General features: G+C 42.6%; 1 protein-coding gene across 1 annotated transcript in view; it reads left to right on the forward strand.

Moving 5' to 3' along the window:
- The window catches only part of LOC132820340 (importin subunit alpha-4-like), a 124,191-nt gene that overhangs the window by 21,741 nt on the left and 78,220 nt on the right, over positions 1-24,230 (forward strand). The window contains exons 4-5 of the mRNA XM_060832365.1: positions 3,969-3,998; positions 4,142-4,194. Coding sequence (XP_060688348.1) covers positions 3,969-3,998; positions 4,142-4,194 — 83 coding nt within the window. The remainder of the gene's footprint in view (positions 1-3,968; positions 3,999-4,141; positions 4,195-24,230) is intronic.

The following is a 24,230-nucleotide window of genomic DNA, read 5'->3' on the forward strand; positions in this document are numbered from 1 at the left end:
ACTCTCCTGTCTAATTCTGTCACAAGTTTGCTGTATTTCTTTCTGTGCCAAGAACCTATCTAAATTACTTTTGAATGCATCTGTGCTATCTGACTCCACTAATTCCTGTGGGTGTGCTTTCACTATCCTTGCTAATCCCTGGGGAAAGAAATTACTTCTAAGTTTCCCCCATGATTTATTAGTGACTATATTATTTATGGATGCAGTTTTGATCTCACCTGCTTGTGGAACTATATTCTGCACATTTAGACCATCAAATAACTTCAGAATGTTGAAGACTTCTGATCGGTGTCCCTCCTCTCAACTTCTCTTTTTCCTCATGGGTGTAAATGCTCAGTTACAATATCTTACTTTTAATTTCTTTTCACTTTCTCCATTGCCTCCATATCCGTTTTGTGAGGGAATCTGAAGAACACTGCACCAAGGAACCACAATGCAGTATCCGGTAGATAGAGGCATAATTTTGGTCTCTTATTTGAAAAGGGATATAATTGCATCAGAGGTCTGAGTTAAAGTCCCACCTACCCGAAACATGTTGTACCATCCCTGAACATGTTGATTTAAAATATCCATGATTGTGTTCGAAGCAGTTCAGTGAAGATTCACTTGGCTCATTCCTGGAATGAAGAGCTTATGAAGGAAGGTTGGTATTCATTGGAGTTCAGAAGAATGAGAAATAATCTTAGCTTATGTATAGGGAATAATGTGTAAGATTCTGAGAAGATGTTTTCCTTTGTAAGAGAGACTGGAACCAGAGCTAAAAATTCCCTTTTTATGACTCACTTGATCAGGTGTACTGATACTCTAGTCCCACTAATCTTGCATCATCTTACAAGAAAGGTTTAATCAAAGGATGTAAAATAGGACTCTAGTTAATGGAAAACTCTGACCAGGGGTTCCTGTACTTAACTGTTGGTTATAAATGAGTAAATTCTAATAACAACAACTATGAACTATCAACATAAGGGCTCTGCTGGTTTAAACTCCTCACCCAATTTTAAACCCTCTCCTCACACAGACAAATGAGAAAACTCAGTTTTATCTGAAGAGAGGAAGGAAACTGGGAATTGCTGTTCAACAGCACCAGTCAACAAGGATTCTCCAGTTGATCCTTTTGGTTTGCCAGGGCTTTGTGTTCCTCAGTCTCTTTCCTCCAGGTTCTTTATGGAAGCTGAACACGGCCTTGATTTCACTTAAAAACAAAAGATTCACTGATAGGATGTGGGCATCACTGGCTAGGCTGACATTAATTGCCCGGAGGCAGTTAAAACCCATTGCTGTGGTCTGGAGTCACATATAGGCCAGATCAGGCAAGGACAGCATATTTGTTTCCCTATAGGACATTAGAGGACTGGGTAGGTTTTTACAACAATTGAAAGTGGTTATATGATCGCCATTAGCCTAGCTTTTTATTCCAGTTTTTCTTTCTTCAAATTCAGCTTTCACTGTCTGCCATGATAGGATTCCCCAGAATATTAAACTTGGGTGTGTATTAATTACCAGTTTGCCACCATCTCCCTGTCCACATTTGGGATTACTGTATACAATTTAGTTCATCTTATTTAAGGAAAAGCATACTTGCATTAGAAACAGTTCAGGAATGTTTCATCAAATTACTGGCATGGAAGAGTTAACCTTGTGGAGAAAAGGTTGGACTGGGCCTTTATTCATTGCCAGTTAGCTGACTGAAAGGTGATGATATTGAAGCATGTATGAGTCTGAGGGGATTTAACAAAATAGATGTGAAAAGAATATTTCCCCTTGCATGAAAGACTGGAACTAGGTGGATTGGTTCCAGTGAATGAGTGAAAGGCAGTTGAGGGAATATGGGAAAGTGTGGTTGCGGGTTAGGGTTAATGGTTCAAGAAGGCAGCTTACCAGTACTTTCCCATAGGCAACTCAGGATAGGGGCAGTCAATGGTGACCCAGCCAGAAATGCCTGCATCACATGAATAAATTTTTAAAAACAACAACCAATTATTCATGATTCTATTCGCCGAGCTGGGAGTTTTTGTTGCAAACGTTTCGTCCCCTTTCTAGGTGACATCTTCAGTGCTTGGGAGCCTCCTGTGAAGCGCTTCTGTGCTGATTCCTCCGGCATTTATACTGGTTTGAATCTGCCGCTTCCGGTTGTCATTTGCTGTCCGCTGCAGTGGCCGGTATATAGGGTCTTGGTCGTTGTGTCTGTTGATAGAATTTGTGGATGAGTGCCATGCCTCTAGGAATTCCTGGCTGTTCTCTGTTTGGCCTGCCCTATAATAGTGGTGTTGTCCTAATCGAATTCGTGTTGTTTGTCATCTGAGTGTAGGGATAGCTGGTCGTGTCGTTTCGTGGCTAGTTGGTGTTCATGGATGCGGGTTGTTAGGTGTCTTGCTGTTTGTCCTATGTAGTGTTTTGTGCAGTCCTTGCATGGGATTTTGTACACTACATTGGTTTTGCTCATGCTGGGTATCAGGTCCTTTGTCCTGGTGAGTTGTTGTCTGAGGGTGGCTGTTGGTTTGTGTGCTGTTATGAGTCCTAGTGGTCGCAGCAGTCTGGCTGTCAGTTCAGAAATGCTCCTGATGTATGGGAGTGTGGCCAGTCCTTTGGGTTGTGGCATGACTTCATTTCGTTGTCTTTCCTTAAGGCATCTGTTGATGAAATTGAGTGGGTATCCATTCTTGGTGAACACCTTTGTATAGGTGTTCTTCCTGTTTTTGTAGTTCTGGTGTGCTGCAGTGTGTTGTGGCCCTTTTGAATAATGTCCTGATGCAACTTTCGCTTGTGTGTGTTGGGGTGGTTGCTTTCATAGTTCAGGACTTGGTCTGTGTGTGTGGCTTTCCTGTATACCTTCGTTGTGAATTCTCTGTTCGGTGTTCTTTGTACCATTACGTCTAGGAATGGGAGCTGGTTGTCCTTTTCTTCCCCTCTCGTGAATCGGATTCCTGCGAGTGTGGCGTTGATGATCCAGTGTGTGTTCTGTCTGTGTTTTTAATGATTACAAAGGTGTCGTCCACGTATCTGACCCAGAGTTTGGGTTGTAATTGTGTTAGAACTTTTTTTTTCTAACCTTTGCATTACTGCTTCTGCTATGAGTCCTTCACAGCGCTTCACAGGAGGCTCCCAAGCACTGAAGATGTCACCTAGAAAGGGGACGAAACGTCTGCAACAAAAACTCCCAGCTCGGCGAACAGAACCACAACAACGAGCACCCGAGCTACAAATCTTCTCACAAACTTTGAACAATTATTCATGAGCTTATTTAGTGGCTGGACAAGCTCAAGGGGCCAAATGCCGTCCTCCTAATTCATTTGTTCATGTGTTCACTTCACAAAAGGCGCAGGACAACTCAAACACTAACTGCAAAGTCTCTCTTAATTTCTGTTTAAGGGCAACAGCTAACAGCAAATGGGGAGAGAAAATAAGTGGCTTTCTTCAGACATTTTTATTGCACACAGAGACCATCTACCTTTCTAAAGATGGAAGGCTTCTCACTATATTATTCACACTCTCGAGCTGTTCTGGAGGCCAAAACCAGCAGAACGTTGTCATCAGACAGATGATCTATGGTGCCCAAAATTGATCACAAATGCATAAGCCAATGGACTACTTGCTGCTAGACAAATCTCGCCCTGTCTGGTACCATGGGACTGTGTGCAATCTGCAAACAACTTCCCCTACTGCTTGCAACAATGTAGACAACATACAATGAGTTTCTGCAACTTGTTTTTAAGAGTAACAATTCTTTCCATAAGCCTAAGTCATGTGTTTCAGCATAGTTGGAGTGTTGATTGTGGATGTTTGCAATTATCTCTAGTGGAGTGGTAGTTTTGATGGGCCTATAGGTCAACTACTCCATCAGTGTCTGGTCAGCAAGATGCTATGTAATTTTTAATTTACTTTCGTTAGAAGTATTTTCTTGTTAACAATTTTTAAACTGAACCTGTGCCATGGAAAGAAATGTAAATAATTTTTTTGTTCTTTTGCAGCAATCAATCACATTGTCGGGGATTGTGCAGGTACGTGCAACATTAGATCACTGCAGAATACTGCAAAATCATTTTTAAAAAGCGAATGTATATTTTTATTAAAAAACTTTAAAAATCCAGGTCATTTCTTAAATGCTAGAGGCTTTATGTTAAATTATTCTGGGTTTTTTTAGGGAGCTTCGAGTGACAATCCCGTGGTACAGCTCAGTGCAGTTCAAGCAGCCAGGTAATGATTGATGTTTATATTTTGTTTCAGTTAAATATGTCATGAATTTCATACAAACCATTGAATGGTTTCAACACAAGGAGGACATTCAGCTCATCATATCCATGAGTTTGTCTGCAAAAGCAGTCAGCTAGTCTCACTGTAACACCCTTTCCTCATAGCCCTGAACATCTTTTTGGAGATAGATTCACGGAAGTGTTATCGTGCAGAAGGGGGCCATTCAGCCCAAGTGTCTGCTTTAGCCATCCAAACACATCATGACTTGATGCTGAACAAAGAGACCTTGGAGTGCAGGATCATAGTTCCTTGAAAGTGGAGTAGCATGTAGATAGGATAGTGAAGAAGGCGTTTGGTATGCTTTATTGGTCAGAGTATTGTGTACAGGAGTTGGGAGGTCATGTTGCGGCTGTACAGGACATTGGTTAGGCCACTGTTGGAATATTGCATGCAGTTCTGGTCTCCTTCCTATTGGAAGGATGTTGTGAAATTTGAAAAGATTTCTAAGGATGTTGCCAGGTTTGGAGGATTTGAGCTATAGGGAGAGGCTGAATAGGCTTGGGCTGTTTTTCCTGGAGCGGCGGGGCTGTGGGGTGACCTTAGAGGTTTATAAAGTAATGAAGGATAGGATAAATAGACAAGGTCTCTTCCCTCGGGTGGGGATGTCCAGAACTAGAATACAGTTTCTAGAATCCCTACATGGGCAGCATGGTGGCTCAATGGTTAGCACTGTTGCCTCACAGCCCCAGGGACCTGGGTTCGATTTCAGCCTCGGGCACCTGTCCGTGTGGAGTTTGTACATTCTCCTCATGTCTGTGTGGGTTTTCTTCGGATGCTGTGGTTTCCTCCTGCAATCCAAAGGTGTGTGTTAGATGAATTGGCCATGCTAAATTGTCCAGTGTTAGGTGCATTAGTCAGGGTAAATGTAGAGAAATCTGGGTGGGTTACTGTTTGGAAAGTCAGTATGGATGTGCTGGGCTGAAAGGCCTGTTTCTACACTTGGGGATTCTAAGCCCTAAGCTCTAAGTTTAGGGTGAGAGGGTAAAGATATAAAAAGGACTCGAGGGTCAACATTTTCACCTCAGGGCGGTGCCAGAGGAAGCGTGGAGGCTGGTACAAATACAGGATTTAAAAGGCATCCAGATGGGTGTATGAATAGGAATGGTTTACAGGGATAAGGACTAAGTGCTGGCAAATGGGACTAGATTAAGTTAGGATATCTGGTTGGCATGGATGAGTTGGACCGAAGGGTCTGTTTCCGTGCTGTACATCTCTGACTTGATGCTATTCTGTAAATAATCATGTCCTCTGGAATGTCTCAGGTGTTGCCTGGAATGAAAAGTCTCCGTGAAGAAGAGAGCCTGGATAGGCTAGATTTGTTTTCCTTGGAACAGAAGAGATCTGATTGATGTATATAAAATTGAAAGGTAAACACAGTAGATTGTAAGAATCTCTTCCCATGGCGGATGCATCTAAGGCCAGGGGGCAGAAGTTTAAGGTGAGGAGAAAGTGGTTTAGAAGAAATGAGAGAGATGTTTCTCACTCAGTGGGTGGTAGAAGTATGGAATGTGCCATCTGAGATGTTAGTGGAGGCAGATACTGGATGAATGCTTAAAATTCCAGGACATAGTAGACTATGGACCAAGTGCAGGTAAATAGGATTAGTGTAGCTTGGCATTTGTTGGTGGGCTGCAGGGTCTGTTTCTATACTGTATGACAATGTAGGTATTTCAATAACTGAGGATTGTTGGGGAGGAATTTGTAGGTGGTGTTCCCATGTAATTGCTGCTGTTGTCCTTCTAATGGTAGTGGTCATAGGTTTGTAGTGGTCTTGGGAGTCCTGGTGAATTTATGCCACGTATCTTGTAGATGGCACACACTGCTGCTACTGAGCATCAGTGGTGGAGACTGAATGTTTATGAATGTGCCATTCAAGCAGGCTCCTTTGTCCTGGATTGTGTCAAGCTTCTTGAGTGCAGTGGAGTTGTACTCATCCAGGCAAACGAGGAGAATTGCATCACACTCCTGACTTGTGCCTTGTTGATGTTGGCCAGGCCTTTGGGAGTCAGGAGGTGAGTTACTTGCAAGAATCTTAGCCCCTGACCTGCCCTTATAACCACAGCACTTAGATGATTAATTCAGTTTGGATTCTGGCCAGTAGTAACTCCCAGGATGACAATAGTAGGGGATTCGATGATGATGATGATGATGCCAATGAATGTCAAGGGACAGTGATTAGATTCTCTCTTGTTGAAAATGGTTATTGTCTTGTACCTAGATATTGTCCAGGTGTTGTTGTATGTGGGCACAAACTGCTTCATTATCTGAGTAGTCACAAATGGTGCTTAACATTGTGCAATCATTGGCAAATATCCCCATTTCTGACATTATGATGGAGGGAAGGTCATTAATGAAGCAGCTGAGGTAGATTGTGTCTAGAACACTGCTCTGATGAACTCCTGGAACCGAGATGATTAACCTACGACAGTTTTAAAGTCTTTTGCAAGACGAGAAAAAAACTTTTTCACACAGTGGCTAGTCATGGTCTGGAATACATTGCCTGGCAATGTGGTAGAGGTAGATTTAATTAAGGCATTCGAGAGGGCATTGTTTCTATTTAAATGTTCATCCAATATGCAGGGAAAAGGCAGGAGACTGGCACTAAGCTAAAATAGTCAGTGCCGATATCTTGGGACAAATGGCTTCCTTCTGCACCATAACAATTCTGTGAACCTCAATCTCCACTTATATTGTCAACCTGAAATTATGTGATGCACCCTTTTCTGCTTTACCTTAGTTTCCATCTCTTTTGTCATTGAAGGAACTCCAACTTCGTACCTTTCCAGTTTGCTGGAATGTACCTCAATTGAACTGTCTCTTCCTAAAGGCAACTCATTGTTCGCTTATGGTCCTGCAAATGATTTGATTATTTCACCTCATTCCCCAGAACCAGATCCAGCTATGTGTCCTCACTTATTGGAAAAGAAAGACAGTCTGGAAGTTTTCTGGGTAATTATTAGTGTCCTAGTATATTAGGCTTATTAAAGCTCTCCTATTATAGCAATTGCACAAAGATATCAGTAGGCTGAACAGTGATAAATGAATCTCCAAACTAGAGAAGTATTAGCTAATGTATTTGGAAAAGGTAACAAAGCAACCAAATATATAATAAATGGGAGGATGTGGAATAGTGTATAGGAACGGGGGACAGTGAAGTGCATGTGCAGTGATCTCTGGAGGAGTAGCAGTTGAGACTACATATGAGATACTTGCCTTTATTAATTAAGGAATAGAACATAAGAGCTGAGAGGTTGTGTTGGAGCCATCTAAAATATTAATTAGACCACAGGTGGAGGACTGCATTTAGGTCTGGCCACTTTTGTAGAAAAGATTTACTCATATGAGAAACGGTAGGGAGAAGATTTTAATGTTTTGCACGGTTCCAACATAACCTCTCAGTGCTTATATTTTATTCCTCAATTAATGAAGTTAAAAACTCACAGCACCAGGTTATAGTCCAACAGGTTCATGTGAAAGCAGTAACTTTTGGAATACTAAGTTATGATCTTAACTTTGTATATCTCAGTCCAACACTGGCAGCTCCAAATCAATTAATAAAGGCAAGTATCCTGTATGTGGCATATCTGCTATAACTTCAGAGATTGCTGGGCATGCTGTTCACAGTCCCCGTGTTCCTTTACACTATTTCGCATCCATCCATTTATTGCGTACTCTGTTGCCTTATTAGCCCCCTCCAAATTCATTAGCTAACACTTCTTTAGTTTGAGATTGGCCTAATTTCTGCTCCTATGTCTATGGCCTATCAGCCCATTGAGTCTGCTCCACCATTCAAGCATGGCTGATAGGTTTATTAACCCCATTTTCCCGCTTTCTCCCCGTAAGCTTTGATCCCCATGGCAATCAAGAACTTATCTATCTTTGTTTTAAATGTAGCTAATGGCCTGGCCTCCATAGCTTTGAGACCATGAGTCGGCAAACTTGCTAATCAGGTCACTTATATCTCCGTCCAAATCATTTGTGTGTGTGTGTGTGTGTGTGTGTGTATGTATATGTATATATATCCCAATGTTCACTCTGTCCAGGCTGTTCAGTATTCTATGTTTCAACCAGATGCCCTCTCAGCCTCCTAAACTCCATTGAGTATAGTCTGAGTCTCCAAACATTCCTCATATGTTAAGCCTTTCATTCCTGGGATCATTCTCTTGAATCTCCCATGGACCCACTCCAGGGCCAGTACATCCATCCTGAGGTATGGGCCCAAAATTGCTCACAGTACTCTAAATGCAGTCTGTCCAGAGCCTTCTAAAGCCTAAGAGGTACATCCCTGTTTTTATACTCTAATCCTCTTGAGATGAATGACAATATTGTATTTTTCCTTCCTAATAACTGACTCAACCTGCAAGTTTACCTTAAGAGAAACCTGGATTAGGACTCCCAAATCCCTTTGCACTTCAGATCCATTTGCCTGGACTTAAGTGTTAGTTATGAGGAGTGGTTAGATTAGTTGGAACTGATGAGAAGGAACCTAATTAAGGTGTACAAACTTATGAGGGGTCCAGGTAGTGGAAAGGAATGCCCTATTTCCCTTGGCTGTGGGGGGGGTGGTCTATAATCATGGGACATCGAAACAGAAAATAGGAGCAGGAGTTTACCATTCAGCCCATTGAGCTTGCCCCATCATTCAACGTGATCATGACTGATCTAACTCAGTGCCATACTCCTGTGCTGTCCCCATACCCCTTTAGGTTTTAGAAATCTATTTTTTTCTTAAATATATTCAGTGGCCTCACCTCCACAGCATTTTGTGGTAGAGAATTCCACAGGATCACCAGCCTCTGTGTGAAGACATTTCACCTCATCTCAGTCCCAAATGACTTAGAGATTGAGATCCAATCCTGATTTTGACCCATTGTTCTGGGCCCCTCAACTAGGGGAAGTATCATCCCTGCATCTAGTCTGTCCAGCCCTGTCAGAATTTTATACATTTCAGTAAGATCTCCTTGCATTCTTCTGAACTCCAGTGAACACAGGCCCAGGTATGCACAGTGCTCTCGATGTGATCTTACCATGGCCCTTGATCTTTAAAGGACCCTATTGTCTCCTTAGTTACTCTTTTGTCCTTAACACACTTGTAGAATCTCTTTGAATTCTCCTTTACTTTGTCTGCCGAAGCTATCTCACTTCCCCTTTTTGTTGTCCTGATTTCGCTCTTAAGGTACTCCTAAAACCCTAATACTCCTTCAGGGATTGACTTGATCCATGCTACTACTACCTGACATACATCTCCCTTCTGTTGACCAGAGCCTCAATATCTCTAGTCATCCGGTGTTCCCCACTTCTGTCAGCCTTACCCTTCACACTAACAGAAACATGCTGGCTCTGAACTCTATTTTTGTTTTTGAAAGCCTTCCAGTAGCCAAAAGTCCTTTTGCTCTTGAACAGCCTCCCTCAATCAACTTTTGAAAGTTCCTGTCTAATACCATCACAATTGGCCTTGCCCCAATTTAGAAATGGGTCACCATGTGAGATGGAAAAGCACAACAGGTCAGGCAGCATCCGAGGAACAAGAGATTCGACTTTTTTGATGAAGGGCTTATGCCTGAAACGTTGATTCTCCTGCTCCTCGGATGCTGCCTGATCTCCTGTGCTTTTCCAGCACCACACACTTGATACATTAGTTAATGTTCAAACTATCACCCTCAAAGTGGAAAGGTGGTGACATAGTGATAATTTCACTGGTAGAACCCCAGGCAAATCTCACCATGGCAGATGATGAAATTTGAATTCAATATAAAATCTGGGTTAAAAAGCTAGTCTAATACTGACCATTTAACTGTCAACTGTCATAAAAACCCATCTCGTTCACCAGTGCCGTTCAGAAAAAAGTTGTCATCTTTGCACTGGGTTTGCAGGCACACATAATGTGGTTGGCTGTAAAATGGCTCAGCAAGCCACCTAGTTGTATCAATCTGATGCAAAACAATGAAAGTGGATGGACCAACAAGCATCAATCCAGGCATGAGCAATGCTAACAGCAAACTCTGGTACAATTACCACATTTAAAAGGCATCTGGATAGGTATATGAATAGGAAGGGTTTAGAGAGATATGGGCCAAGCGCTGGCAAATGGGACTGGATTAGGTTAGGATGACTGGTTGGCATGGACAAGTTGGACTGAAGGGTATGTTTTGGTGCTGTACATCTCTCACTCTAAGCCCTGTCAACTTTACACAATCCTCATTAGTAACATCTGGGGACTTGTGCAAAAATTGGGAGAACTGAAAGCAATTTCTTTGTTTCAGATCTCCAATTTCTGCATTCTTTGTTTTAATTCATCGCTGGGCACGTCCTGTCCTACCAGTAAAGCAGACCTGGCAGAACAGCTAATCCAGAAATATACAATCTGGAGGGACTTGCCTTGGGAAATCTCAACATTTGATGCCATGAAGGTATGGCAAGAAAATCTGACAACCCCCTTCCACTTCACCACAATCCCACATCCCCCCCCACTAGTTCGGCTGATCAATCAGTTCTCCTCCACACTGACCAGTATTTGGAGAAAGCACTGAGGGTGAGGGGGACACAATGTACTCTGGATGCAAAACTTGAATATTCATCTCGGAAAGTGGCTCAGTAGTCAGCAATGCCCACATTTGATGAACGAGTAATGAAAAATAGGCTCCTAATGGACTTTTCTGCTAGATTTGTGACTGTGGCAGGTGGTGAGGGAACCAACAAGTGGGAAGACCTTACTTGAACTCCTCCTCAACGTTCTAGTTGTTGCAGATGCAGCTGTTCATTGCAGTATTACTAGTGATCACTGCACAGTCCTTATGGAGTCAAACATCCTGCCTTCCCATTGAAGGTACCGTCCCTCATGTGATACTACCATCATGCTAAGTAGAACAGACTGCAAACAGATCTAGCAACTCAAAAATGTGTATCTACAAAGTGCTCTGGATCATCGGCAGCAGCAGATTTGTACTCTGATATGGTCTACAACCTCACAGCCTGGCATGTTTTACATTCCACCATTACCATCAAGTCAGGGGATCACCTTTGGTTTATTGAAGAGTGCAGGTGGGCATGACAGAAACAGCTGCAGGCATACTAAAAAATGAGTTGTCAACCTTTAAAAGCTATAACATAGAAGTAGTATGCCAAACAGCAGCAGACACACAACATACATAGAGGTTAGCAATCCCAGGATTCATCAATACAATCTAATGTCTGCAGTCTCTACATCAAGTGACAAATAATGGTGGGCAGTTAAACCAACAGAAGGAGGTGGTTTCACAACTGTCCCTATCCTCAATGATGTGGGAGCCATGCACATCACTGCAAAATACAATGTTGAAGTATTTGCATTCATCTTCATCCAGAGGTGCTGAATGGATCATTCATCTTGTCATCTTGATGAGGGTCCTGGCATCACTGACATGAATCTTCAACCAATTTGAATCACTCCATGAGACTTCTAGAAGCATTGAATGTCCTGGCAACATGGTAACAAAAGTATTGAAGAATTGCATTTAAGCATAGAAATTAGGAGCTGGAATAAGTCACTTGGACCTTTGAACTTGCTTCAACTTTGAATAAGATCAAGGCTGATCCAATTATTCCCTATTCCTGCTACTGTCAATAACCTGTAAGCCCCTTGCTTACCAAGTCCCTATTTCCACCTTAAAAATATTCAAAGACTCTGCTTCCACCTTTTTTTTTGAGGAAGTAAGTTCCAAAAGCACTCATCCCTTTTCCATTTCATTGCCTTAAACAGTATGCCCAAGTTCAAGATCTTCTCAAATGACGAAGCATCCTTTCTACATCCAGTTTGTCAAGACCACTCACTTCTCTGCATCAAATCAACTCTCTTCATATTTTTCTGAACTCCAGATACAAGCCTAGCCTGTCCAACCTTTCCTCATAAGTCAACCCATCCATGCCAGGAAGTAATGTGGTAAACCCCTGAACTGTTTCCAGCACACCTAAATCTTTTCTTAAATAGAGACCAATACTGTACACAACAGATATGATCTCACTAATATCCTGTATAACTGAAGCATAACCTCCCTTGATTTGATTCCCTAAATGATAACATTAGATTAGCTTTTCTAAACACTTTCTGTAGATGCATACTAAACTCTTACAATTCATGAACTTGCGCACCTAGGTCACTCTGTATCTCAGCTCCTCAATTTCCACAGTTTAGGTAATATGCTTTTTTAATTCTCTTGACCAAAATGGACATTCACAATTTCCCATATTATATGCTTCATAGTTTACTTTCCTACCACTAGAATTAGCTTACCTACCTGTATTGCCAGCAAGTTTAGCAACAGTATCTTCAGTCCCTTCGTCTAAGTCTTTAAACTGTAAAAACTCGAAACTCCAGTATTAATCCCTGTGGTATCCTATTGCATCTTGCCAACCGAAAATGACCTACTTATGCCTAATCGCTGCTTCCTGTTGGTGAGCCAGTTTTCTATAATGCCGTTATGTTACCCTGGACACCATAAGCTTTCATTTCCATAAGCTTAAAAGTTACCTTTGAAGTAACATCATATCAAATGGCTCTCAGAATCTCTAGGAGACAGTGAGGTCCGCAGGTGCTGGAGATCAGAGTTTGGAGTGTGTTGCTGGAAAAGCACAGCAGGTCAGGCAGCATCCAAGGAGCAGGAGAATCAACGTTTTGGGCCAGACCCCTTCATCAGGAATAAGGCTGGGAGCCTTGGGCGTGCAGTGATAAAATGGGAGGTGGGGGGCAGGGGGGGTTATGGAGAAGGTAGCTGAGAGTGCTGGAGATGGGGGTAAAGGTTATAGGTCAGAGGAGGGTGGAGTGGATAGGTGGGAAGGAAGAATGATAAGTAGGATAGGTCATGAGGGTGGTCCTGGGCTGGAAGGTTGGAACTGGGGTAAGGTGGTGGTGTTTGGCAGTGGGGGGGGGGGGGCAGGAGAGGAAACTAGTGAAGTCCACATTCATGCCCTGGGGTTGATGGGTTCCGCAGCGCAAGATAAGGTGTTCTTCCTCCAGACGTCAGGTGGTGAGGGAGTGGCGATGGAGGAGGCCCAAGACCTGCATGTTCTTGGAGAGTGGTAGGGGGAGTTGAAATGTTCAGCCACGGGGCAGTGGGGTTGGTTGGTGCGGGTGTCCCAGAGATGTTCCCTAAAGCACTCTGTAAGAAGGCATCCAGTCTCCCCAGTGTAGAGAACTCTTTGGTCATCCACTCTTGAACAAAGTTAAAGTTGACTCAACAATTTGGTTAAGCATTTGGGTGCTCAGAAATTCAGTCATTATCAGCCCATTCCAGAGAACAATTTTGGCAAACCATCGCATCATCCTCTGCCATTTCCGCCACCTGCAAATTGACCCCACCACCGAAGAGATATTTCCATTCCCACCCATATATGCTTTCTGCACAGACCATTCCCTCTGTGACCACCTGGTCATGTCCAAGCCTCCCAACAACCCACCCTCCTGTCCTGGCACCTTCCCCTGCCACCGCATGAATCGCAAAACATGCATCCACACCTCCCCCCTTGCCTCCATCTAAGGCCCTATAGAGCCTTCCACATCCATCAAAGTTTCACCTGCACTTCCACGCATCATTTATTGTATCCGTTGATCCCGATGCGTTCTCCTCTACGTTGGGGAGACTGGATGTCTTCTCGCAGAGTACTTTAGAAAACATCTCCGGGACAGCTGCACCAAGCAATTCCACCATCCCGTAGCTGAACATTTCAACTCCCCCTCCCACTCTGCAGAGGATATGCAGGTCCTGGGGGCCACCTCCACTGCCACTCCCTCACCACCCGATGCCTGGAGGAAGAACGCCTCATCTTCTGCCTCGGAACACTTCAACCCCAGGGCGTCAATGTGGACATCACCAGTTCCCTCATTCCCCTCCCCCCACTTACCCCAGTTCCAACCTTCCAGTTCAGCACCACCCTCCTATCCTGTCCCTCCTGTCAACATTCCTTCCCACCTATCCGCTCCACTCTACACTCTGACCTATCACCTTTACCCCCACCTCCATCCGCCTATTGCTTTCTTAACTACCTTCTCCCTAGTCCCACCCCTCCCATTTATCTCTCCATTTCAGAACCTCTAGTCATGCCCCTAGCCAAACAGCTACAACGCTGCCATCTATCTGACAATTGTGTCAGATGCTCTGCTCTCAAAAAAAACAGGGCAAATCCCACCCAACCAATTGTTGTCCATCACTTGATTCTCAGCACAGTGGAAAGGATTATAGGCGGTGCTGTTATGGGCTTTTATTTGGGTTCCGCCTGGGCCATTCAGCATCTGACTTCATTACAGCCTTGGTCTAGAAATGAACAAAAGAGCAGAACTCCATTGATGAGATGAGTGTCTACCCTTGACATCAAGGCAGCATTTGACCAAGAGTGGGGAGTAGTGTCTACTAGTTGGAGTCGTACCGAACATAAAGGAGGTTGTTAAGTGTTATGCAACTTTATGATGTATTAATAATAATGTCTGGAAACTTGAAAAGCTTTAAGTTTGATTTGTATTTCTATGTAGTATAGTTAAGAAGTTTCAGTTTCAGATTTGTGTTTTGTGAGTGGTGACAGGTTGTCTGGAGATTTTAAAACTGAGGTGTAAGAATTCCTTTTGACACAGAATCATAGAATCCATTCAGTGCAGTTAGTTGCCATTTGGTCCACTGACACTGAAGTAGCCATCAGAGGAGCATCCCAGCAATCCTGCATTTATCATGGCTGATCTATCCAGCCTGCATATCTCTAGACACCATGGGACAATTTAGCATGGCCAGTGCACCTAAGCTGCACAACTGGAATTGCTTTGTATGGTTTATGAGATACTAAATTCAGTGGTCCTCCTTGTGCAGTGATAACATCCATACTCCTGGACCATGAGGCCTAGATTCAAGACCTACATGCTGCAAAGGTGTGCAATAACATCTGTGTAGGATGATCAGAACAGTAGGTTAAATAAAAGAAAAATGCTGATGCACAAATGAATTTCCGAGTGATTTGCCAAACTTGTTCTCTGGAATGGGGCTATCATATCTCAGCACCCCACAAGGTGATGCTCAATCAAATTGTTGAGTCTCACAGGCAATTCCCTCTATTGGACAAAGTTTCCATTTCAACTTTAACTTTGTTCAAGAGTGGGTGACTGAATGTCAGAAATGTTTCGAGACAGGGAGACATAAACACTTCCTTTTAGAATGACGTAACCATCTAAAAAGTGCAGTGCAGTTTAGCAATCTCCAAAGTCATGGCTCAGAGTCATTGAGAAAAGCTCAAGAAACAAAAGGCTATGGAAGAAGAGGTTAAGGAACTCATGTTAAGAAATAAATGATTGTGATAACAGTTTCTGCATGGATCCCAGGAAGGGACATTGACGAAAGAAATTGTCTTGATTGAAAGGAATCCAATTACAGTGGTGTTACTGAACAAGGAACTTTAAAATGGAAACAGGGTGATCCCTCACTGTGGTTTGAGTATTGTTGTTTGGGGTAAAATGGAAGTATCTTTATTTTTGATATCTGTAATACTGTTTCACCTAGTTGTTTTACACTGTAAAACTTATTTTTTCCTTTAATGCATAATAAATTTTGTTCTCTTAACAAAAGAACAATGGCAGCCTCTTGTGAATATGTTTAGTGACTGACCAGCATGGTGAATGTATTGCAAAAATCAAATGTATGGTCTCTCAAGACAGGATTCATTTTAGAACTTAACTTGTCCAGTATTGTCAACAGTTTCATAACAAAGATCAGTCATCTCAGTCACAGGTCATTACTTCAGGAGTTCCTCAATGCAGTGTTCTAACCAGTGTTCAGCACCATTTGTGAGTAACATACTGAAGCATTCCTGTCAAATGCAGCAGGATCTGGACAATATCTGGGGTAGATTGATAAGTGGCAATTAACTTTTGTACAGTCAATGATCATCTCCAACAAGAGACAATTTAACCATCAACCTTTGACGTTATCATTGATGAATCCCCTGCTATCAACATCCTGAAGATTGCTATAGACAAGAAACAAAATACCATGGCTATAAGAGCAATCAAAGACTGGAAATCCTGCAGGGAGGAACTCACCACCTGATTCCCCCGATCCTGTCCACCATCTACAAGTCGCAAGTGAGGAGTGTAATGGAATACTCCCCACTTGACTGGATATTTGCAGCTCCAGCAGCACTCAAGAAACTTGACATCATCCAGGACAAAGTGTCTTGCTTGATTGATACCACATCTACAACATTCATTCCCTCTTGCCCTCAGGGTGGCATGGTGGCTCAGTGATTAGCATTGCTACCTCACAACGCCAGGGACCTGGGTTTGATTCCATCCTAGGGTGAAATTCTCTCCACATCTGTCTGGGTTTCTTCTGGATGCTCTGATTTCTTCCCATTGTCCAGCAGTAAGCAGGTTGGGTGGATTTCTCATGGAGTAGGGGTGAGGAAGGACTGGGTCTGGGTGGGATGTTCTTTGGAGCATAGGCTGAATGGTCAGTTTCCATACTGTAGGGATTCTATGCTTCTATCACCGATGATTTGTAGCAGTAATACCTACCGTATGCAAGATGCACTGCATAAATTCACCAGTCTTATTAGACAGCACCTTTCACGCACACGACCACTACCACCTAAAAGGACAAGGGTAACAGATCTGAACACCACATCATTTTAGGATGCAGATAACCAGTGCACAGGGGCAGAAATCGTTAAAGCATCACAGTTTCCAAATCCTTCCTAGCAGTAATAAACGCAACTGACAATGAGTAATGGAATACTTAACCAGAAGTGGATGAACCGTCCTCAGAGTTTAAATTATCTAAAGGAGCAGTGTGTAGTGTTGTTAGATTTCCTAAAATGGCTCAAACAGATTAAATTACAAGGTCCTGGAGGAAACTTACTAAAAATTAAAGGCTAGCTAATGGTGAATCTTAACTATAAAAATTGCAAAACTATTGAGTCCATGTCATTTACAATTAAAACTATTCTCTAAGTAGAAAAGCAGCTGATATTGTTCTGTAACATTTCATGGTTGCTGATACTGAATGCACAAATGAATTTCAAAGTGGTTTGCCAACATTGTTCTCTGGAATGGGTTGATAAAGACCGAATTTCTGAGCACCCAAATGTATAACCAAATTGTTGAATCAACTTTAATTTTGTTCCAGAGTGGGTGGCCAAAGAGTCGGAAATGTCTTGAGAATCTCACACAATGCTGGCCTAACACTTAATGAAAAAATGTGAATTTGTCAAGTACAGGGTAAAATTATTTGGATACGTTGTTTAAACCATTGGAATTACATTTGGTCTACAAAAATAAAACTCGAAGAGAATCTCCACCTAGGAATGTCTGAGAACTTCAAAAGATCTATGGGATGGTAAATTGGATTGTTAATTCCGATTAAATTTGACAAAGGTCAGTGAGAGAGCTTTTGAGACCATCATTGGTGTTGCTGAAATGTAAATTAGCAAGTCACTTTTGAAAAGATTAAACAACTCATCTCTTGAGAATTCTTAGCACGTAATGATCTGTGTTCACCAACTGCAATAGTGGCAGATGCCTTATCTGCAGGAAAGTGTGAAACATAGACCTTTTTTTTGTGCTTCTAAGTGATTAACAGAATATTGTTACTCCCCAAAGGAGAATCCCAAAGTATTTTATTCTTTTATAAGTAGCAAGCGGGTAACTAGAGAAAGGATTGGTCCACAAAAGGATAATGAAGGAAGGCTGCGTGTCGAAGCTGAGCAAGTGGGTGAGATTCTGAATGATTACTTTGTATCCGTGTTCACTGAGGAGAGGAACATGATGAATCTTAGATTAGAGAGAGAAGTTTGATTAGTTTAGATCACGTTGACATAAGTAGGGAAGATGTGTTGGTTAGGCTAGAGGTTATTAAGGTGGACAAATCTCCAGGACTGGATGGGATCTATCCCAGGTTGCTGAGGGAGGCGAGAGAGGAAATAGCTGGGGCCCTGACAGATATCTTTGTGGCATCCTTAAATACAGGTGAGGTGCTGGAGGACTGGAAGGTTGCTAATGTTGTCCCCCTGTACAAGAAGAGTAGTAGGGATATTCCGGGTAACTACAGACTAGTGAGCCTGACGTCATTGATGGGATTGTTGCTGGAGAAGGCACTGAGGGATAGAATCTATTTATATTTGGAAAAAAATGGGCTTATCAGTGATAGGCAACATGATTTTGTGCGGGAGGGATCGTGCCTTACCAACTTAGTTCTTCGAGGAAGTCACCAAGTTGATAGATGAAGGAAGGGTTGTTGATGTCATATACATGGACTTCAGTAAGGCTTTTAATAAGGTTTCCCCTAGTAGACTAATGGAGAAAGTGAAGTCACATGGTGTGCAGGGTGTTCTAGCTAGGTGGACAAAGAACTGGTTGAGCAACAGGGAAACAGAGCAGTAGTTGAAGGGAGTTTCTCAAAGTGGAGAAAGGTGACCAGTGGTGTTCCACAGGGGTCAGTATTGGGGCCACTGTTTGTAATATACATAAATGATCTAGAAGAGGGCACTGTTGGTATGATCAGCAAGTTTACAGATGGCACAAAGATTGGTGAAGTAGCAGAAAGCATTCAGAGAATACAGGAGGATATAGATAGACTGGAGAGTTGGGCGGAAAAGTGGCAGATGGTTTTCAGTCCAGATAAATGTGAGGTGATGCATTTAGGCAAGGCGAATTCTAGAGCGAATTATACAATGAATGGAAGAGCCTTGGGAAAAGTTGATGGACAAAGAGATCTGGGAGTGCAGGTCCATTGTACCCTGAAGGTTGATGCACAGGTGGATAGAGTGGTCAAGAAGGCAGATAGTATGCTTGCCTTCATTGGACGGGGTATTGAGTATAAGAGCTGGCAGGTCATATTAACATTGTACAAGACATTGGTTCGGCCGCATTTAGAATACTGTGTACAGTTCTGGTCGCCACATTACCAAAAGGATGTGGACGCTTTGGAGAGGGTGCAGAGAAGGTTTACGAGGATTTGCCTGGTATGGAAGGTGCTAGCTATGAAGAGAAGTTGAGTACGTTAGGTTTGTTTTCATTAGGAAAAAGGAGATTGGAGGGGACCTGATTGAGGTTTACAAAATCATGCAGGGTATATAGACAGGGTGGATAGAGACAAGCTTTTTCCCAGGGTTCAATAACGAGAGGTCACTCTTTCAAGGTGAGAGGTGGAAAGTTTAAGGGGGATACATGCAGCAAGTACTTCACACAGGGTGGTGGGCATGTGGAACGTATTGCCAGCAGAGGTGGTAGAGGCAGGCACGGTAGATTCATTTAAGATGTGCCTGGACAGATGCTTGAGTAGGTGGGGAGCAGAGGGATACAGATGCTTAGGAATTGACCAACAGGTTTAGGCAGTACATTTGGATCGGCTCAGGCTTGGTGGGCCAAAGGGCCTGTTCCTGGGCTGTAAATTTTACAGTGCAGTGCAGGGCCTTTGGCCCTTGATCATTTTCTTTGTTCTTTGAGTAAAAAGCTTTAGTCATCATATGGGGACTTAACCATGTTTTAGACTCTGGAATTAGATTGCCGTTCAAAATCAAAACTAACCATCATCTGTTGGTAACCCTCCTGAATGTGAAAGAAGGTTTAAGATGCTGCCTCGACTTTAGCACTAAGGTTAAGCCTTGTATGGCACGATTCAGTTTCTGAATTGTGTACAGAGGAAGGTCGAACCTACAGCAGATGCTGTCAAGAATGACATGAGTATAGATAACACAAATTCTGTATCGGTCTTTGCTGTGGACAGTACAGGTAACATATCAGAAATGGCTGTAAATCTGTAAATGGAAGAGAGGGAGGAACTCAGGAAAATTATTCACCAGGAGAATGGTACTGAGTAAATTGTTGGAGCTATCAACTGATAAGTTGCCAGTCCTCATTAACTTTATTCTGTGGTGTTAAAAGAAGTGACCGGTTGATGGGTTGACTATAATTTTTGAAAATGCCCTTAATTCAGGGATGGCTCCATTAGATTGGAAAATAATGGACATAACTCTTTCATTCAAAAAGGAGGAAGCTACAGGCTAGCTAGCTGCTTGGTTGTCATATGGAAGATGTAATGTCTTTGTTAATAGCTTTGATAATAAGAGAACGATCAGGGAGAAGGTAGGGCCGATCAGGGATAGCGTAAGGAACTTGTGCGTGGAGTCTGAGCAGATATGGGACGTCCTAAATGAGTTTTTTGCTTCGGTTTTCACCAAGGAAAGGGACCTTGTTGTAAATGAAAACTTAAGAGGAGCTGGGATATGGTCTTGACAGATCAAGATTGATGAAGTTGATGTGCTAGAAATTTTGGAAAACATTAAGATTGATTAGTCTCTAGGGCCAGACCAGATTTATCCGAGGCTGCTCCGGGAAGCGAGAAAGGAGGTTGTCTCCTCACTCTCCACAGGAGTTGTACCAGAGGATTGGAACGAGGTAAATGTTGTTCCTTTTTTCAAGAAGGATAATAAGGAAATCCCTGGCAATTACAGACTAGTCAGTCTTGCGTCTGTGGTCAGCAAAGTTTTGGAAAGAATTCTGAGGGATAGGATTTATGACTATTTGGCAAAGCATAATGTGATTAAAGGCAGTCAGCACAGCTTTGTGAGGGGCAGGTCATGCCTCACAAAACTTTGAGTTCTTTGAGGAGGTGTCAAAACTGATCGGTCGAGCAGTGGATGTGATGTATACGGACCTGAGCAAGGCATTTGATAAGGTTCCCCATGGTAGGCTCATTCATAAAGTCAGGAGGTATGGGATACAGGGAGATTTAGCTATCTGGATTCAGAATTGGCTGGCTGACAGAAGGCAGAGAGTGGTTGTAGACGGGAAGTATTCTGCCTGGAGGTCAGCGTTGAGTGGTATCCCACAGGGGTTGAGGGGTGGTTTAGTACATTTGCAGATGACACAAAGGTTGGAGGTGTTGTTGATAGTATAGAGGGCTACTGCAGGCTGCAGTGTGACATAGACAGGATGCAGAGCTGGGCTGAGTAATTACAGATGGAGTTCAACCTGGATAAATGCGAAGTGATGCATTTTGGAAGGTCGAACTCAAATGCTGAATATAGGATTAAAGACAGGATTCTTGGCAGTGTGGAGGAACAGAGGGATCTGGGTGGGCAAGTACATAAATCCCTCAAAGTTGCCACCCAAGTGGATAGGGTTGTTCAGAAAGCATGTGGTGTTTTGGCTTTCATGAGCAGGGGGATCGAGTTTTAAGAGCAGCGAGGTTTTGCTGCAGCTCTACAAGTCCCTGGTGAGACCACACTTGAATATTGTGTCCAGTCTTGGTCACCCTACTGTAGGAAAGATACAGAGGCTTTGTAGAGGGTGCAAAGAAGGTTTACCAGGATGCTGCCTGGACTGGAGGGCTTGTCTTATGAAGAGAGGTTGAATAAGCTCAGACTTTTCTCTCTGGAGAGAAGGAGGAAGAGAGGAGACCTGATCGAGGTGTACAAAATAATGAGAGGAATAGATAGAGTCAATAGCCAGAGACTTTTTCCCCAGGGCAGGATTGACTGGTACAAGAAGTCATAGTTTGAAGATATTAGGAGGAAGGTATAAAGGAGTCGTCAGAGGTAGGTTCTTTTCGCAGAGAGTTGTGAATACATGGAATGTATTTCCAGTGGTGGTGGTGGAAGCAGAGTTATTAAAGACAGTTGAGCGACTGCTGGACATGCACATGGATAGCAGAGAGTTGAGGGGTGTGTAGGTTAAGATACCATATTTGACATTAGGATTAAATCTCTGCACAACATCGTGGGCCAAAGGGCCTGTTCTGTGCTTTTTTATGTTCTGTGTATTATAGATGTTATAGTAGGACATTTAGAAAGATTGAATGTAATTAGGTAGAATCAACAATTTTATGAAAAGGAATTCATGTTCAATTTTTATTTTAGTTTTTTGAGAAAGTAATGTGCTGTGAATTTGAGGAACTACTGGATGAACTGTGTTTAGATTTCCAGAAGGCATTTGAAAACATGGAAGATTATTTTGGGAAATGGAACCTAACGTGGCAGTATAGTAGTATAGATTGAAGATTAGGTAAAAAACAAGGACTGCAGATGCTGGAAACCTCTATTCCTGATGAAGGGCTTTTGCCTGAAACATCAATTTTCCTGCTCCTCGGATGCTGCCTGACCTGCTGTGCTTTTCCAGCACCACTCTAATCTAGGTTGAAGATTGGCTAGTTAGCAAAAAAATAGTATAGGTTCAAATGGACCATTTACATCTTACCAACCAGAAAGAGTGGTGTGTCACAGGTATCACTGTTATAAGCTAAACCTTTTACAACTTCTATAAATGACTTGGCTGAAGGTACTGACGCATGGTTGCTAAATGTTCTGATGACATAAAGTTAGGTATGTCGTGAAGAGGATGTAAGAAGGCTAAAAGGGGAATTAGATAGATTGAACTTTGAAGCTTTTGTTCACTCATGGGATGTGGCTGTTGCTGGCTGGGTCAAAATTTTTTTTTTAAGATTAGATTACTTAGTGTGGAAACAGGCTCTTTGGCCCAACAAGTCCACACCGGCCTCCGAAGAGCAACCCACCTAGACCCATTCCCCTACACCTAACACTACGGCCAATTCACCTAACCTGCACATTTTATTTTGGACTGTGGGAGGAAACCGGAGCACACGGAGGAAACCCACGCAGACACAGGGAGAATGTGCAAACTCCACAAAGACAGTTGCCTGAGGTGGGAATTGAACCTGGGTCTCTGGTGCTGTGAGGCAGTAGTGCTAACCACTGTGCCACCATGCAGTGTCTTTCTAAAAGAAAGAGTTTATGTCTCCCTGTCTCGAAATATTTCTGACATTCAGTCACCCACTCTTGAACAAAGTTAAAGTTGAAATGGAAACTTTGTCCAATAGAGGGAATTGCCGGTAAGACTCAACAATTTGATTGAGCATCACCTTGTGGGGTGCTGAGATATGATAGCCCCATTCCAGAGAACAAGTTTGGCAAATCACTCGGAAATTCATTTGTGCATCAGCATTTTTCTTTTATTTAACCCACTGTTCTGATCATCCTACACAGATGTTATTACACACCTTTGGTGTATGCACAAATGAATTTCCAAGTGATTTGCCAAACTTGTTCTCTGGAATGGGGCTATAATATCTCAGCACCCCACAAGGTGATGCTCAATCAAATTGTTGAGTCTTACCAGCAATTCCCTCTATTGGACAAAGTTTCCATTTCAACTTTAACTTTGTTCAAGAGTGGGTGACTGAATGTCAGAAATATTTCGAGACAGGGAGACATAAACACTTCCTTTTAGAACGACGTAACCATCTAAAAAGTGCAGTGCAGTTTAGCAATCTCCAAAGTCATGGCTCGGAGTCATTGAGAAAAGCTCAAGAAACAAAGGGCTATGGAAGAAGAGGTTAAGGAACTCATGTTAAGAAATAAATGATTGTGATAACAGTTTCTGCATGGATCCCAGGAAGGGACATTGACGAAAGAAATTGTCTTGATTGAAAGGAATCCAATTACAGCGGTGTTACTGAACAAGGAACTTTAAAATGGAAACAGGGTGATCCCTCACTGTGGTTTGAGTATCGTTGTTTGGGGTAAAATGGAAGTATCTTTATTTTTGATATCTGTAATACTGTTTCACCTAGTTATTTACCTATGTCATTTATTGCTCATCTTTAGTGAAGATGGTGGAGAGCTGCTATTTTGAATCCCTGCAGTCCATTGTCTAATTGCTGAGAGATTGCAGAGCTTTTAGATATAGAGTGTAGGTGACCTAGTGCATGAATCACAACTGAGTTTTGAGAAGATTTGTAGCTCAGGTTGAGGTTCGGGATGTAGGTGCTCGCTGAGGTGGAAAGTTCGTTTTCAGACGCATTGTCACCATACTAGGTAAAATCTTCAGTGAACCCCTGGACGAAGAATTGCTGATGATTCCTGATTTCTATTTATATGTTTGGGTTTCTTTGGTTGGTGATGTCATTTCCTATTCTTTTTCTCAGGAGTTGGTAAATCGGGTCTGAGTTCGT

Source organism: Hemiscyllium ocellatum, chromosome 11 (assembly GCF_020745735.1).
Source record: "Hemiscyllium ocellatum isolate sHemOce1 chromosome 11, sHemOce1.pat.X.cur, whole genome shotgun sequence".
NCBI lineage: Eukaryota > Metazoa > Chordata > Chondrichthyes > Orectolobiformes > Hemiscylliidae > Hemiscyllium > Hemiscyllium ocellatum.